Source organism: Desmodus rotundus, chromosome 1 (genome assembly GCF_022682495.2).
Source record: "Desmodus rotundus isolate HL8 chromosome 1, HLdesRot8A.1, whole genome shotgun sequence".
In the NCBI taxonomy this organism is placed as follows: domain Eukaryota; kingdom Metazoa; phylum Chordata; class Mammalia; order Chiroptera; family Phyllostomidae; genus Desmodus; species Desmodus rotundus.
Window position 1 is genome coordinate 88,640,486 of NC_071387.1, and position 18,213 is coordinate 88,658,698.

The window sequence follows — 18,213 nt, forward strand, 5'->3', positions numbered from 1 at the left end:
AGGAGGAGGAGGAGGAGGAGGAGAGGGAAGAAGGAGGAAGAAAGGAAAGGGGAGAGTATACTACAAGGTTTGAAGTAAAATTGAAAAGGTACTGGATTTATACAATCAAAATTGCAGGAAATCAATAAGAAGGTTGATACAATGACAGCTGAGTGAAGTTTAATAAAGGTGTACCAGGAATAAGAATATTGTAGAAAAGTGAATAATGAATATGAGATGTCTTCAGTAAAGAAAAATGATTTTGAGAGGATGGGTAAGCAACTTAATAAGTGTAAGGAGTAAAGCCCAGGTTGGGAGAAGGGGAAAAAAAAGGCAGAGAGAAAACAATGAAACAAAGTTCCTTACTCAACTGATCAGGGTCACCAGAAGGCAAAATGGATTAAGATAGTGGGAGAGTATTTTGTGAGATTTAAAGTACCAACAAGTGGAAAACAGAAAACAGGAGATCCTCTGGAGAGGTACAGCAATAACCATGATATTTCACCCAATGAGCCACTGTTTATAAAAGGTGGAAAGGAAATAAGACTCTTATTAGAGGGGGAAAAGAATGTGAGTTTACTTATGAAAGAAGAGCACTTATGCAAGGTTAGATGGAGAGAGAAGTAGTGAGAGTAAGGGACAGAAACTTGGTGTAGTGTGAGAGAAAATAAAGTTAACCACAACAGTAATAAAGCACAGAAAGATAGTGAAATGGATTAAGACCAGGGAAGGGTGCTGTGTGGGTTTTGGATTAACAATAGTATGATAAGAAATATATAATCTGAATTAAAAGAATAAAAAATAAAAGACCGAAAGAGAGATGAGTTATTTGGAATACGAGTGAAGTAAAAGAATAGAAATTAATATGCACTTCCACAGGAGGCCTTCACGCTGCTGCAGCCATGTCTCTAGTGATTCCTGAGAAGTTCCAGCACATTTTGCGAGTACTCAACACCAATATCGATGGGTGATGGAAAATAGCTTTTGCCATCCCTGCAATTAAGGGTGCAAGGTGAAGATATGATTATGTGGTATTGAGGAAAGCAGACATTGACCTCACCAAGATGGCAGGAGAACTCACAGGGGATGAGGTGGAATGGGTGATTATCATTATGCAGAATCCACACCAGTACAAGATTCCAGACTGGTTCTTGAACAGACAGAAGGATGTGAAGGAAGGAAAATACAGCCAGGTCCTGGTCAATGGTCTGGACAACAAGCTTTGTGAAGACCTAGAGCAGCTGAAGAAAACTCAGGCCCTCAGAGTACTGTGCCACTTCTGGGGTCTTCATGTTCGAGGCCAGCACACCAAGACCACAGGCCTCCAGGGTCGCACTATAGGTGTGTCCAAGAAGAAATAAATCTCTAGGCCTTGTCTGCTAATAAATAGTTCATGCAAAAAAATTAATATGCAATATGACAGGGAGAAAAAACCCAAAATGAACAATAAAAACAAACAAATAAATGAAAGAAGAAAGAAATTTAAAAAACATGCAAGTTCTGCTGAAGAGCAAAGTGAAATTTGTCTCAGCTGTTCATGTTCACCTTCTGACCTCTTTCTGGATCTGTCTGTGGATTTTTCTCAGCTCCAGGTCTTCCTGTCTTATTTTTGAGAGAGAGAAAAAAAAGAAGCATGCCTAGCCAGTTTTGCAGATCTTCCTGGTTTCTGCAGGCAGAGGAGGACTGAGCTCCGTTTTTTCCTTTCCTGTGGTTCTGCAAGGTTGGGGGCTCAACCTGAGCTAGGTGCCCAGTTTCCAGCCACGCCCTCAGAGCACTGTGCAGCCCCCACCCTCCACTCTGCATATTTGCATCCTGCTGGCATGGATAAGCCACCTCAATTTGCACCACTTTGATCAGTCTGTGAGGTGCACTGAGTGGGAGCAAATAATGCCTCCACTCCTCCCACTTTGTTGGCCAGGCTGCTGTTTGTAGGAGGTCCCTGCACTGAGCACCTCAGTTCCCCTTTTGAAAAAAGTCTGTTTGTGCACTGCTGCCACTCTGAGTCATTGCCTTGCTTTCCACACAGTCCACCCCTCTGTCAAGTCCAGAGTCTATCGGGGTCGTGGACAGTCATAGCCTCCCTCCTCTCCCAGCTGCAGGTGTCACCAGGATCCCCAAAATTCTCTGGCACTGTGCTGGTTGGGAACTACTGAACCAATTTGGGTACTCCCCCAGCCCCAGCTACTGTATGCATGCTGATCTCTCAGGGCTCAGGTCTGGGACTACCCCACCCTGGAAGGGGAGGGAGCTGCTAGGCTGTTATCTCAGACCTGGCTCTCCTCCAATGTACCCAAGGCAGGTACATTGGATGGCAGGCGCGAGGGCCTTCCCATCTGTCTATAAAACTTCTTTACCGCCCATTTTGAAGCATCCTCTGCACATTTCAGCTTCCAAACTTTATATTGGCTGATATTCTGTTGGCTGTTCACTTTGTTTTTTGGAAGATCTACTAAGTGTCACAGTTGGGTGCATGAGCAAGTGGGCTCAGCTTCAACCTACATACCTGCCATCTCCACTTTGTCAGATATTAATTGACCATAGAGACATGGGTTTATTTTTGCACTCTTTACTCTGTTTCATTGATCTATGTGTCTGTTCTTATGCCAGTATCAAACTGTTTTGATTACAGTGCTCTTATAATTTAGTTTTATACCTGGTATTGTGATCCTTCCTACCTTGTTCTTCTTTCTCAAGATTGCTGAGGTTATTCAGGGTTATTTTTGGTTACATATAAATTTTTGGAGTATTTGTTCTAGATCAGTGAAATATGCCATTGGTATTTTAATAGGGATTGAGTTAAATCTATAGATTACTTTGGGTAGTATGGACATTTTAATGATGTTATTTCCATGAGCACAGTTTATGCTTCCATTTATTTGTATCTTCCTTAATTTCTTTCTTCAGTGTTCCGTAATTTTCCAAGTGCAGGATTTTTACTTCCTTGGTTAAGTTTACTCCAAGGTACTTTATTTTTCTTGTTACTCTAGTAAATGGGAATTTTCCCCCCTAATTTGTTTCTGATATTTCATTGTAGTTGTAAAACTGTCATCATTTACAGATATTATGATGCTATGTAGAGAACCTTAAAGACTCCAACAAAACTACTATAACAAATAAATAAATTCAGTAGAATAGAAGAATACAAAATTAATATTCAAAAATTGGTTGCATTTTTACATACCAATATTGAACTATCAGAAAGGGAAATTTAAAAAACAATCTAATTTTCAATTCCATTAAAAAAACACCTAGAAACTTCCCTGGCTGGGGTAGCCCAGTGGATTGACCATGGGCCTGCGAACCAAAGAGTTGCTGGTTTGATTACCAGTTAGGACATATGATTGGGTTGCAGACCAGGTCCCCAGGAGGGGGTGTGTGAGAGGCAACCATACATTGGTGTTTCCTTCTCTTTCTCCTTCCCTTCCCCTTTCTCTAAAAATAAATAAATAAAATTAAAACAAATACCTAGGAATAAATTTAACAAAGGATATAAAAGGCCTGTACTTGGAAAATTATATGGCACTGAAAAAAGAAATCATAGAAGATGGAAATAAGTAGAAGCATATAACATGCTCATGGATAGGAAGAATTAACATCATTAAAATATCCATATTACCCAAAGCAATCTCAACTGTCAATGCAATTCCTGTCAAAAGACCAATGGTGTATTTTGTAGAAGTAGAATAAACAATCCCAAAATTTATATGGACCCCCCCCCCCCACAAAACCCTGAATAACCTCGACAATGTTGAGAAAGAAGAACAAAGTTGGAGGTAACATGCTACCTGATATCAAACTATTCTACAAGGACATAATAATCAAAACAGCATGATACTAGTATGAAAACAGACATATAGATCAATGGAACAGAATATAGAGCTCAGACAGAAATCCATGCTTATATGGTCAATTAATATTTGATAAGGGAAGCGAGAACATAGAAAGAGGTAAAAATGATCTATTCAATAAATGGTGCTGGGGAAACTGGACAGATACCTGCAAAAAAAATAAAACTAGACCACCTTCTTATACCATATTTAAGAGTAAACTAAAAATGAATTAAAGACTTAAATGTAATACTTGAATCCATAAAAATTCTGGAAGAATACACAGGCAGTAAAATCTTAAACATTTCTCATAGCAAGTTTTTCTCATATGTTTCATTGTGCAAGGGAAACAAATGATAAAAGAAACAAATAGGACTACAGCAAACTAAAACATTTTTACACAACAAAGGAAACCATCAACAAAACTTAGAGAGAGCCTACTAAATGGGAGAGCATATTCTCCAATAACACATTTGATAAATGGTCAATATCCAAAATTTATAAAGAACACTTACAATTCAACACAAAAAACCCACAAACAATCCAATTAAAAAATAAACAGAGGACCTGAACTGACACTTCTCCAAAGAAGACATACAGATGGCCGATAGACATATGAAAAGATGCTCAATGTCACTAATTATCAGGGAAATGCAAATTAAAAGTACAGTGAGATTAAAACCAAAAGACAAATTAAAATCACCTTACACCTGTCAGAATGGCTATCACTAATAAAACCACAAATGATGTGTTGGCAAGGATGTAGAGAAAAGGGAAATGTTATGCAATATTGATGGGGATGAAGATTGGTGCAACCACTGTGCAAAACAGTATGGAGTTTTCTCAGAAACTGAAGTGGATCTGCTGTATGCTCTGACCAGTGTGCCCCAGTTGGTTGGGCATTGTCCTGCAAAATGAAAGGTTGCTGGTCCAATTCCTGGTCAGGGCGCATTCCTGGGTTAAGGTTTTGGTCCGTGGTAGGGATGAATGAGAGGCAATTGATCAATGTTTCTCTCTTACATTGATGTTCTCTCCTTCTCTTTCTTTCTCCTTTCCCCTCTCTCTAAAAATAAATTTAAAAAACATTTAAAAAATCGATCTGGAAAGATGTCAACAAGAAAGGTGGGAGCTGCAACCACTTGCTTGTGCACTCAACTGGGACACCTAGCCAATCTTCTGAAGAACAGACTGAACAGCCAACAGAATCCCAGCTTATATGAAGTTTGGAATCCAAAGATTGCAGGGGATATTTAAAAACAGACAGGAAGGAGGTTGCATAGTCCAACAGGAAGGTCCCTAGGACCTGCATCAGGACCACAGATGCCACAGGAGTTTGGGAAGAGAGCTGGATCAGCGATTTTAACTTTGCAACTTGAGCAGGGAAGCCAGTCCTGGACTGGGAGAGACCTGGATGCTTGAAGTCAATGGGGGGATTAAGACGTGCTGGGAGACACACAGAGGCAGTCTTCTCCAGCTGGAACTGTGGTCACCAGATGGCGCTGTACCAGAGGAATTGGGGAACTGGGTGAAACCTGGACCCTGACAAAGATAGTCACTGGACTGGTCAGAGAGTTGGGCTGTGTGAAAAGTTGGGTGCATTTTAAGAATGGTCAGCCACAACCAAGGGGAATTCATTAAAAAAAAAAAAAAAAAAGCTCTAAACCTCTGGGCACGGAACTCTTGCATGCTGCAGCTGGGCCAGCAAAGAGGGAGGAGGGGCCCAATTTGCTTCAAATCAGGACACCTCATGGACTGATCAAAGTAGGGCATCATGGGCCCAGAGGGGTAGCAATCCCCAGAGAGAATAATTTAGTAGAGGCACTAAACTGCCCTGAAGAAAGTTTGCACACACAGCACCCAGGCAAGCAAAGAGGGAAGAGGGAGATCCTCTCACTCAGTGCATCTCACAGACTAATCAAAGGGTGACACAACAAGGTGGATTAAAGGCATGGGCCTGGCACATATGGGCATGGGTGCTGCACAGCACTCTGAGGACTTGGGCTGAGGCTGAGCCCCCAAAGCAGAACCACAGAAAAGGAAAAAAAAAAAACCCTCAAAAAACAAAGACCAGCCTCACTCTGCCTGCAGCATCCAAGAAGACCAGCAGAACCCCTTTGGTGGGATTAATATCAGCAAGGGGCTTTTTTTCCCCCTTCCAAGTATAAGACAATAAGACCTAGAGCTGTGAAAGGACCAAAGACAGATCCAGAGAGAGATCGGAAGGTTAAGGGCAACAACTGAGACAATATTCACTTTGCTATCCTACAAACTTGCATTTTATTTTTTATTTTTATTTTTTGTTATTATTATTTTTTTCTCTCTTCCTTCCATTTAGTTTTCTTTGTTTTGTTTGTTTGACTCATTGTTTCACTGGTTTTCTTTCTAGTCCCCTTCATATTACATTTTAATTTCTCTTCCTTCACTTCATTTGTATTCTAGTAACACACTACTCTTTTTATCTTTCTTTTTTTATTGTTGTTTAAATACAGTTTTCTGCCTTTTCCACCCCCCCAGCCAACCCCCCCACTTCCCTCCTGTTTCCATGCCCTCCCCCCACCCCAGCTATTGTCCATGTGTCATTTATAATTGTTCCTGCAAACCCTTCACCCTCTTCCCCTGAAATTCTCTCCCCTCTCCCCTCTGGTCACTGTCAACCTGTTCTCAATTTCAGTGTCTTTGGTTATATTTTGCTTGTTTGTTTGTTTTGTTGATTAGGTTCCTGTTAAAGGTGAGATCATATGGTATTTGTCTTTTGCCATCTGGCTTCTTTTGCTTAGCATAATGCTTTCCAGTTCCATCCATGCTGTCGCAAAGGGTGGGAGCTCCTTCTTTCTTTCTGCTGCATAGAATTCCATTGTGTAAATGTACCATAGTTTTTTGATCCATTCATTTGCTGATGGACACCTAGGGTGCTTCAAGCATTTGACTATTGTAAATTGTGCTGCTGTGAACATTGGAGTGCATAGATTCTTTTGGATTGGTGTTTCAGGATTCTTAGGATATAATCAACATAGTATTGGAAGTTTTAGCCACAGCAATCAGACAAGAAAAGGAAATAAAAGTCATCCAAATTGGAAAGGAGGAAACAAAACTGTCATTGTTTGCAGATGACATGATAGTGTACATAGAAAATCCTATAGTAATACATACTCTTGTCTTTTACTTTTTATTATTTCTACTCAGATCATATATTTCTTGTCATTTTATTGTTGTTCCAGTTCCCACACAGCACCTTTTACTAGTCTTGGTCAATTTCACTGTCTTCCTGAGATTTATCGCCATTGTGGTTATCCTTCCTCTCTCTCACACTATGCCAAGTTTCTATCCCTTAGTCTCACTATATCTCACCATCTAACCTAGCATAAGTGCTCTGCTTTCTGGAGTCAGCTCATTCTTTTTCCCCTATAATAAGAGTCTTATTTCTTTTTCACCTTTTATAAAAAGTGGCTAGTGGCGTGAAATATCATGGTTATTGCTGTACCTCTCCCAAGTATCTCTTATCTGTTTTCTACTTTTTGGTACTTTAAATCTCATAAAGTATTCCCCCACTGTCTTAATCCATTTTGCCTTCACACAGTCCCTGATCACATACAAGATAGGGTGGGAGTTGTGGATGCCAGAAAACCCACTGGAGGAGAGAACCCACCAAAAAAGGAGCCATGAACAATTAAAACCCAAGAACAACAAGAGAGTCCATTCAAATGCAAGAAAGGGCAACCCTAGAGCATCCAGGCAAGGATTTCAAAGAGACCATACCACTGAGTCCACAGAACTCCTACCCTAGAAGTTCAACATACAAAGGCAGCTAGCAAAGCAGAGGATTGCAGAAATCGCAGAAACAAACAAAATCCTCCCTAAAGTGGGGAGACAGAGAAAGAACATCCAACTTAAGGAATGGAAGACTCCTCACTAAAAGAGCTAAAAAAGGAGGCAAGCAAACTATCAGCTATACAATAAAAAGAATGGTTATATGGGTGCTCAAGAAATTCACAGAAAACTACAAGGAACTGAGTAGGAAATACAACAGTATGAAAAAGGAAATATAAACTATAAACAAGAACCAGGAATAAATGAAGAATAGAATTTCTGAAATTAAAAAAAAAACATACTAGAAGGAATTACAAGCAGGCTGGATGAAACAGAGGACTGAATTAGTGAGCTGAAAGACAAGGTAGAAAGAAATACCCAGGTAGAGCACCTGCACACAAAAAGACAAAAAAGTATGAAGATAGACTAAGGAAACTGCAGGACAACATGAAATGCAACAACATTCTAATCATAGGTATACCAGAAGGAAAAGAAGAGGAGCAAGGGATAGAAACCCTGTTTGAAAAAATAATGACAGAAAACTTCCCTAACATGGATAGGGGAAAAACCATGCAGGTTCAGGAAGCACAGAGGGTCCCAGTCAAGAGGAACCCAAAGAGCTGTACTCCAAGACACATCACAATTAAAATGCCAATTTTTAAAGACAGAGAGTCTTAAAAGCAGCAAGGGAGAAACAAGAAATAACATACAAAGTAGCTCCAATAAAGCTAACAGCTGATTTCTCAACAAAACACTACAAGCCAGAAGGGAATGGCAAGAAACATTCCAAGTAATGAAAATCAAAGGTCTGCAACCAAGACTACTCTGCCCATCAAGGGTCTCAATTAAAAGGAAATGTAAAATAAGGAGTTTCCCAGACAAAAGAAGTCTAAAAGAATACACCTCCACAAAACCAGTATTACCAGACATGCTAAAGGGACTGCTTTAGGATGATGAAGGAAAAGAATGAGAGAGGAACACAGGGACAAAGGGGGAGAAGTGAATAAGTACATATCAATAATAACCTTAAATGTGAATGTATTAAATATTCCAATCAATAAACATAGGGTAGCTGAATGGATAAGAAAACATTATCTGCACATATGCTGCCTACAAGAGACCCACTTCAGAGCAAAAGTCCTACACAGACTGAAAGTGAGCGGATGGAAAAAATATTACAAGCAAATGGACAGGAAAATAAATCTGGGGTACCAATACTTATATCAGACAAAATAGACTTCAAAACAAAGGCCATAAAAAGACACACTGAAGGAAATTCATAATACTCAAGGAAAGAACACATCAAAAAGAAATAAACAGCCCAGGCTGTTGTGACTTAGTGGATTGAGTGCTGGCCTACACACCAAAGGATCACAGTTTCAATTCCCAGATCAGGGGACATGCGTGGATTTCAGGCCAGGACCCCAGTAGTGGGTGGGTGAGAGGCAACCATACACTGATGTTTCTCTCCCTCTCTTTCTCCCTCCCTTCCCTTCTGTCTAAAGTAAATAAAATATTTTTTTAAAAAAGAAGACATAAACATATGCACCCAACATAGGAGTCCCCAAATATATATGGACAATCTTGGAGCACTTCAACAAACATATAGCCCTGGTTGTGTAGCCCAGTGGATTGAGTGTCAGCCTGGGAATCATGAGGTTGTTAGTTGGATTCCCAATCAGGAGACATGCCTGGGTTGCAGGCTAGGTCCCCAATTGGAAGCACATGAGAGGCAACCACACATTGATATTTCTCTCCCTCTCCCCATTCCTCTCTTCCTAAAAATAAATAAATATCATCTTTTTATTTATTTATATTTTAAAATATACTTTATAGATTGTGCTATTACACTTGTCCCATTTTCTCTCCCTTTTATTCCCCCCCCACCATGTACCACCCCTCCCACCATCACTTCCCCACCTTAGTTCACGTCTACTGGTCATACATATAAGTTCTTTGGCTTCTCCACTTCCCATACTATTCTTAATCTCCCCCTGTCTATTTTGTACCTACCATTTATGCTTCTTATTCCCTGTGCCTTTCCCCCATTCTCTCCCTCCCCCTTCCTGCTGATAACCCTCCAGGTGATCTCTATTTCTGTGAGTCTGTTCCTGTTCTAGTTGTTTGCTTAGTTCATTTTTGTTTTTTGGGGTTCCATTGTTGATAGTTGTGAGTTTGTTTCCTTGTGAGTCCCAGTTTCCTTCCCTTCACTGTTGGTTCCCTGTACATTTTCCTGTATTTCATTTTCATAGCGTTCATTTCTTCCTCTGTTTTGTGACCATACTCAAACATTTCTGTGAGCATCCTGATTGCCAGTGTTTTGGACTCTGCATCTGATAGGTTGGCTATGTCTTCATTGCTTAGTTGTATTTTTTCTGGAGCTTTGATCTGTGCTTTCATTTGGGCCATGTTATTTTTGTCTTGGCATGCCTGTTATGTAGTAAAGGGAGGAGCTTTAGGTATCTGCCAGGGTGGGGCAACCCAGGTGGCTGTGTTGTAGTGCTGTATGTTGGGGAGGGGTGTGAGAGGGAACAATGCCTCTTGCTGAGCTCTTGGCAGGCCTTCAGTCACATCATCTGCTACCCAAAAGCAAATTGGGCCCTTCTGGTGCTGATTCCAGGGGTGGGGGTGGTTTTGTGTACATTCTAGGACCCTGTGAGTCTCTCCAACAAACTGTCCTGTGAGGCTGGGAGTTTCCCTCACCTTGCAAGCCCCACAGGTTTATACAGTCAGAGGTTTTGAGGCTTTATTTCCCTTTGTTGGAACTCTGGGTTCTGTGGTCTGTGTTGCTCCCCCATTGCTCCTCCCAGTTTCTCCACACACAAATGTGGGACTGCTCGATCCACCAGCAGCCATCTTGCCCTGTCCACCAGCCACTGCCTTGCTTGTCACAGTCCTCCATGCTCCCTTGCCATGTGTCCTTTCTGCCCTGGCTGCCTGTCTCTGCTCCTCCTAGCAGTGTGGATCAATGTTTCTTCTTTAACTCTTTGGTTGTTGGACTTCCATACAATTAGATTTTCTGGAATTTCTGGTTAATTTTTGTTTTTAAATTTGTTGTTGTCCTTTTTTTGGTTGTGCAAGGAGGCAAAGTATATCTACCTACACTTTCATCTTAGCCCTTGATGAACATAGTAGTCCTCAGTATTTGAAGTCATGGCCATTCTGGGAAAAAAAGGTCCAAGTTCAGTGCCATAAACTGTTCTGACTGCCTTCCAAGGAGGGAGGCTGGAATGAGCTTTGCCCTGGGTGACATTCTACCTTGTCACTGATTAACCAGCTTTGTAGGAAGGCTGTTCCATAGACATCCTGTTCTGTCGTGAGAGTGATATCTGGCCAAGTATTGGTGAGTAGAAAAATGTCCACTCGCTACCACCAAGCTGCTAGTGATAGCTACCTGGAACTTCTGAAAGAGGCTACCAAGAGAGATCTGAACCTTTCTGATGAAGATGGCATGACTCCCACACTCCTGGCAGCCTACCATGGGAACCTAGAGGCCCTAGAAATAATCTGCAGCAGAGGGTAAGTTCAACCTGAGGCTTTTTATATCTTCACCCGAGGATATGTTTATTGATTTTAGAGAGAGAGGAAGACAGGGGGTGAAGATGGAGAGAGGAGGAGGAGGAGAAGGAGGGGGAGGAAGAGGAGGAGGTGGAGGAGGAGGAGGAGGAAGAGAAGAGAGAAAAACATCAATGTGAGAGAAAAACATCAACCAGTTGCCTCCTGCACGTGCCCTGATCAAGGATTGAACCTGCAACCTCAGGGATCTGAATCCTTCAAAGGGCTCAATGTAATTTCAACTCCTTAAGAGTTAAGGAGTAGTTACATTTATACAGTCCTAAAATTATTTTGGCCCTTTGAAGGCAACCATGAGGCTGTTGTGGCCCCTGTGAAAATGAGTTTGACACCCCTGTTCTAGACTGTCTAAATAATTGTATTTTTAGAAAAAGGGAGAAACCACCTAGAGATACTGTCTTTGCTTACTGAGAACTGGCACCATGAGGATGACTTATCCTTTGTGAGCCACACAAAGGAAAAAACCCTGAACTCTAAGGCATGTTAGCTGCTTCATGGGGAAGATATTTTAATTGGGAAAGATATTTTATTTGGGGAAGAATTTTTAAGGCACAGAAAGACATTCTGTACCTTAAAAATTATTGTCCATAAATTTAAATGATTGCCCCTTTAAAAAGAGATCACTGTTCTACTTGGTTTTAAAATGTCAACCTTGATTGGAACAAATGATGTTATTGTATATTTCCTTCTATGACATTTAAATCTCACAGCCTTTATTAATGCTCAGTCCTAGTACAAGCCCATGATTCTTAGATGCAGTTGCTGACTTTACAAGATGAAGTTGCTGACTTTACAATCTGTAGAAGAGACCTTGAGTTTGTCTTACCTTCATTACCTTTGTGGCAGTCAGATACATATATGCCATATATGCACACACTCCCCCCACAACCCCCCCCCACAAATTCTAATTCAGAAATTAGCTAGCTCTTTTCTTCTGTTTGTTACCAGAGGTGCTAGATAGTGTTGGCAACTATAACCTAAAGATGGGTAAAGAAAGAAAAAAATAAAATGTAAACAAAGGGGTCCAGTGAAATTATTTCTTATTTATTTGTTTATTTATTTATTTATTTAAATATATTTATTGATTATGCTATTACAGTTGTCCCATTTCTCCCCCTCACTCCACTCCATCCTGCCCACCTCCTCCCTCCCACATTCCCCCCCTATAGTTCATGTCCATGGGTCATACTTATAAGTTCTTTGGCTTCTACATTTCCTACACTATTCTTACCCTCCCCCTGTCTATTTTCCACCTATCATTTATGCTACTTATTCTCTGTACCTTTCCCCCCACTCTCCCCCTCCCGCTCCCCTATTGACAACCCTCCATGTGATCTCCATCTCTATGGTTCTGTTTCTCTTCTAGTTCTTTGCTTAGTTTGCTTTCATTTTTGTTTTAGGTATGGTCGTTAATAACTGTGAGTTTGCTGTCATTTTTACTGTTCCTATTTTTAATCTTCTTTTTCTTAGATAAGTCCCTTTAACATTTCAGATAATAAGGGCTTGGTGATGATGAACTCCTTGAACTTGACCTTATCTGAGAAGCACTTTATCTGCCCTTCCATTCTAAATGATAGCTTTGCTGGATGCAGTAACCTTGGATGTAGGTCCTTGCCTTTCATGACGTGGAATACTTCTTGCCAGCCCCTTCTTGCCTGTAAGGTCTCTTTTGAGAAATCAGCTGACAGTCTTATGGGAAGTCCTTTTTACGTAACTGTGTCCTTTTCTCTTGCTGCTTCTAAGATTGTCTCCTTCTGTGTAATCTTGGCTAATGTAATTATGATGTGCCTTGGTGTGTTCCTCCTTGGGTCCAGCTTCTTTGGGACTCTATGAGCTTCCTGGACTTCCCGGAAGTCTGTTTCCTTTGCCAGATTAGGGAAGTTCTCCTTCATTATTTGTTCAAATAAGTTTTCAATTTTTTGTTCTTCTTCTTCTCCTTCTGGCACCCCTATAATTTGGATGTTGGAACGTTTCAAGATGTCCTGGAGGTTCCTAAGCCTCTCCTCATTTTTCTGAATTCTTGTTTCTTCATTCTTTTCTGGTTGGATGTTTCTTTCTTCCTTCTGGTCCATACCATTGATTTGAGCCCCAGTTTCCTTCGCATCACTATTGGTTCCCTGTACATTTTCCTTTGTTTCTCTTAGCATAGCCTTAATTTTTTCATCTAGTTTTTGACCAAATTCAACCAATTCTGTGAGTGTCCTTATTACCAGCATTTTGAACTGTGCATCTGATAGGTTGGCTATCTGTTTGCTGCTTAGTTGAATTATTTCTGGAGCTTTGAAGTGTTCTGCCATTTGGGCCATCTTTTTTTGTCTTGGCACATGTGTTACTTAAAGGGGCAGAGCCTTAGGTGTTCCTCGGGGTGAGGTAATGCTGGCTGCTGCACTGTGATGCTGTATGTGGGGGAGGGGCTGAGAGGGAGCAATGGCACCTGCTGCATTCTCCACCGGATTTCAGTCACTCCCTATGCTACCCACAATCAAATTGGGCCCCTCTGGTGCTGATTCCCGATTGGGTGGGCTTGTGCACGCTCTAGGCCCCTGTGGGTCTCTCCAAGACCTCTTCTGTGAGGCTGGGAGTTTCTCCTGCTGCTGCCCCAACCCCCATGGGTGTTTTCACTCCAAGGTTTGAGACTTTATTACCCCCCCCCCCCCCCCCCCGCGCTGGAGCCCTGGGCTGCGCGGTCTGCTTTGCTCCTCGCTGTTCGTCCCGGTTTATCTAGGCGTGAATGTGGGGCCATGGGGTCTGCTAGTGGTGGGACTGCCTGCCCCGTTTGTCCCACACTCCACCAGTCCTGGTCCCGCCACGGCAACGGCAAAGGGAGTCCTCTCCCTCCAGCTGCCTGTCTCCGCCCCTCCTACCAGTCTGGATGAATGTTTATTTTTTATTTCCTCTGTGTTGGACTTCCTTGCCATTCAATTTTCTCTCAGTTCTGGTTGTGCGAGGAGGCACAGTGTGTCTACCTACGCCTCCATCTTGGTTCTCCATGAAATTATTTCAATTTGATACATATTTATTTACAGATACCTGCTATATATCAGTCATTTGCTATCTGCCAAGATGCTGCACTCAACAAGAGAGATATAATGACTGTCCTCATAGTGATCAGATTGAGAGAGGAAGACAGAAATTAAACAAGTCCTGTATGACATGTGTTACAAAGAGGGAAATAGGGGACACTAAATAGATGACACAGCATATCTCCTAATCTAGGGGGTGAGGGAAGGCTTTCTGGAGCATTTAAGCTGGGATTTGAAGGATGAGAAGGAGTTGGCCAGATGAAGATGGAAGGAAGATTGTTTCCAAGTGAGAGCACTGTGCATTATGGGAACTGAATAATTGAATATGGCTGAACATGGCTTGAGTGGGAGAGGTCAAGTTGTACGAGACAAGACCAGATCACAGAGCCTGGTAAACTCTGTTAAGGGGCATGGAAAGCCATTCCTATGGGTTTTGGAAGGGCAGTGACCTGGCCAATTTGTGTCTACTAAATTTGTTCAGGCAGCTATACAGCTGTGTGACAGAGAGACAGACAGTTGGGGCTCTTTCAGTGGTCGAGATGAAGAAGGGTAGAGCAATGATAATGGGGAGATGTGGATGAATTCAAGTTGTAGTTTGGATGTAGAATTAATTATAATTGACTGGATGTTGGGGTGGGTAAATAAAAGAACAGGAGGATCAAGGCCCCAGGTTCTGGCTTCAACATCTTGTGGATGTTGGTACCAATTACTGAAGTGAGGAGGCACTTTAGGAAAACATAGAAAAACCAAAGGTGGTGAACAGAGTTTCTGAGTTGAGAATTGAATGAGGAAATCAGTGGAGTGGTGTTTTTCCATTCTTTTTGCCTGATTGACTTCCTTTTCCCAGACTGCACCCTGACCCCCACTACCATCAATCAGCCTTCTCCAGATTATAACACCATAACATCTCTCCTTTTCTTTCAAACTTTCTCCAACTACTTAGTGTTCTACATCTGCTCCAAATGCAAGATGTCAGTTATTTCACAACCAGTGAAAGCCCTTGCTCTTCTTGAGGTCCAATTTAAAAGGCAATGCCTATATAGTAGTTCCTGTAATCCCCTCTTCCCACTGTCCCCACCCCACTCCCCCCTGGCTATTGTCAAGGGGGAGGGTGGAGGTGGGGGAGGGAGGTGGGTTCAGTTGGGGTGGGGTGGAGGGATGGGGAGAAAAAGCATACAACTGTAATTGAATAACAATTAAAAAAAGGCAATGCCTAGGTGTTCTCTCTCAATCTCCCCCGCTTTTTCTCTTCCCCCTTTCCTTCCCTGTCTCTCTCCTTTGTAAGCCTGAAACATTACCTTACACTTATTTTTCCGCTGGTCTTTATTTCTGAAAAATGACACTTAACTGCTTTCAATTAGCAATAATCGCACCTGAGTTAAACATCACTGGCTACAATACTGCCACTGGGCAAAGCTTACACTTAACTGTTTTGCTGGTTTTATTTATGACAAATGTAACTTAAGCTGAACCCAGAATATTAAACGATATATATACACACAGATTATAAAGAACACATCTTCTATAACATCATGCTGTATGTTAGATGTATAATATATATAGTGTATATAAATATATATGTATGTGTACAGGCATAGGTATTATATAAATATATGTACATATATTTATTGTATATAAAATATGTACATACTTCTACACACAAAATGATATCTAACTGGACTTTCTTTTTTTGGAGGCATGCATTTTCTTAACTCTCAATATATAATGAAAAATTTTCTATGTAAATATATATTCTTTTATAATTTAATTTTCAGATATTGTTATTCTAGTCAATTAATATATTGTTTAAAACATTTAATATATTTTATTGATTGTGCTATTACACTTGTCCCATTTTCTCTCCCTTTTATTCCCCCCCCACCATGTATCACCCCTCCCACCATCACTTCCCCACCTTAGTTCACGTCTACTGGTCATACATATAAGTTCTTTGGCTTCTCCATTTCCCATACTATTCTTAATCTCCCCCTGTCTATTTTGTACCTACCATTTATGCTTCTTATTCCCTGTGCCTTTCCCCCATTCTCTCCCTCCCCCTTCCTGCTGATAACCCTCCAGGTGATCTCTATTTCTGTGAGTCTGTTCCTGTTCTAGTTGTTTGCTTAGTTCATTTTTGTTTTTTGGGGTTCCATTGTTGATAGTTGTGAGTTTGTTGTCATTTAACTGTTCATATTTTTGATCTTCTTTTTCTTAGATAAGTCCCCTTAACATTTCATATAATAAGGGCTTGGTGATAATGAACTCCTTTAATTCGACCTTATCTGGGAAGCACTTTATCTGCCCTTCCATTCTAAATGATAGCTTTGCTGGATAGAGCAATCTTGGATGTAGGTCCTTGCCTTTCATGACTTGGAATACTTCTTTCCAGCCCCTTCTTGCCTGCAAGGTTTCTTTTGAGAAATCAGCTCATTGTCTAATGGGAACTCCTTTGTAGGTAACTGTCTCCTTTTCTCTTGCTGCTTTTCGGAATCTCTCCTTATCTCTAATCTTGGGTGATGTAATTATGATGTGCCTTGGTGTGTGCTTGCTTGGGTCCAACTTCTTTGGGACTCTCTTTGAGCTTCCTGGACTTCCTGAAAGTCTGTTTCTTTTGCCAGATTGGGGAAGTTCTCCTTTTGTTATTTGTTCAAATAAGTTTTCAATTTCTTGCTCTTCCTCTTCTCCTTCTGGCACCCCTATGATTAGGATGTTGGAACTTTTAAAGTTGTCCTGGAGGTTCCTCAGCCTCTCCTCATTTTTCTGAATTCTTGTTTCTTCATTCTGTTCTGGTCGAAAGTTTATTTCTTCCTTCTGCTCCAAACTGTCGATTTGAGTCCCAGTTTCCTTCCCTTCACTGTTGGTTCCCTGTACATTTTCCTGTATTTCATTTTCATAGCGTTCATTTCTTCCTCTGTTTTGTGACCATACTCAAACATTTCTGTGAGCATCCTGATTGCCAGTGTTTTGGACTCTGCATCTGATAGGTTGGCTATGTCTTCATTGCTTAGTTGTATTTTTTCTGGAGCTTTGATCTGTGCTTTCATTTGGGCCATGTTATTTTTGTCTTGGCATGCCTGTTATGTAGTAAAGGGAGGAGCTTTAGGTATCTGCCAGGGTGGGGCAACCCAGGTGGCTGTGTTGTAGTGCTGTATGTTGGGGAGGGGTGTGAGAGGGAACAATGCCTCTTGCTGAGCTCTTGGCAGGCCTTCAGTCACATCATCTGCTACCCAAAAGCAAATTGGGCCCTTCTGGTGCTGATTCCAGGGGTGGGGGTGGTTTTGTGTACATTCTAGGACCCTGTGAGTCTCTCCAACAAACTGTCCTGTGAGGCTGGGAGTTTCCCTCACCTTGCAAGCCCCACAGGTTTATACAGTAAGAGTTTTGTTTTCATTTTTGGGGGGAGATCACAAGTACATTTATTTTATGTGATATTGCAACATGTAATCAAAAACAATCTCATAATGTTTTAAGTATATTAATTTTTTAATTAAATATTTTATTGTTGTTCAATTACCATTGTATTCACTTTCCCCTCACCACTCCCCCCACCCTAGCCAAACCCACCTCTCTTCGATCCTTTCATGCACCCCCTTGTTTTTGTCCATGTGATCCTTTATAGTTATTCCTGAAAATTCTTCCCCTCATTATTCTCTCCAACCTCCTTCTGGTTACTGTCAGATTGTTCTTAATTTCAATGTCTCTGGCTAAATTCTGCTTACTTTTTAGTTTTGTTGAATAGGTTCCAATTAATGGTGAGATTATATGGAATTTGTCCCTCCCCGCTTGGCTTATTTCACTTAGCATAATGCTCTCCACTTCCATCCATGCTGTCCCACAGTGTAGGAGCTCCTTCTTTCTCTCTTCTGTGTAGTATTCCATTCCATAAATGCACCACAGATTTTGATCCATTTTGATCCCATCATTTACTGATGGACACTTAGGTTGCACCCAGTACATGGCTATTATAAATTGTGCTGCTATGAACATTGAGGTGCGTAGGTTCT

The 18,213-nt window shown here is 41.2% G+C and overlaps 1 protein-coding gene, 1 non-coding gene and 1 pseudogene across 2 annotated transcripts in view; 2 read left to right on the forward strand and 1 right to left on the reverse strand.

The window, feature by feature from the left end:
- The first annotated feature begins 871 nt into the window (after positions 1-871).
- On the forward strand, positions 872-1,340 carry LOC112304900 (small ribosomal subunit protein uS13-like; annotated as a pseudogene).
- Positions 1,341-10,911: 9,571 nt separating this feature from the next.
- Positions 10,912-18,213, forward strand: part of ANKS4B (ankyrin repeat and sterile alpha motif domain containing 4B) — a 28,459-nt gene continuing 21,157 nt past the window's right edge. Inside the window, exon 1 of the mRNA XM_024560309.3 lies at positions 10,912-11,132. Within this exon, the coding sequence (XP_024416077.2) occupies positions 10,969-11,132 (164 nt within the window). The 5' untranslated portion in view covers positions 10,912-10,968. The remainder of the gene's footprint in view (positions 11,133-18,213) is intronic.
- On the reverse strand, positions 15,482-15,627 carry LOC112304902 (U4 spliceosomal RNA). Its single transcript, XR_002974784.2, has one exon. It is a non-coding gene; the product is annotated as a U4 spliceosomal RNA (small nuclear RNA).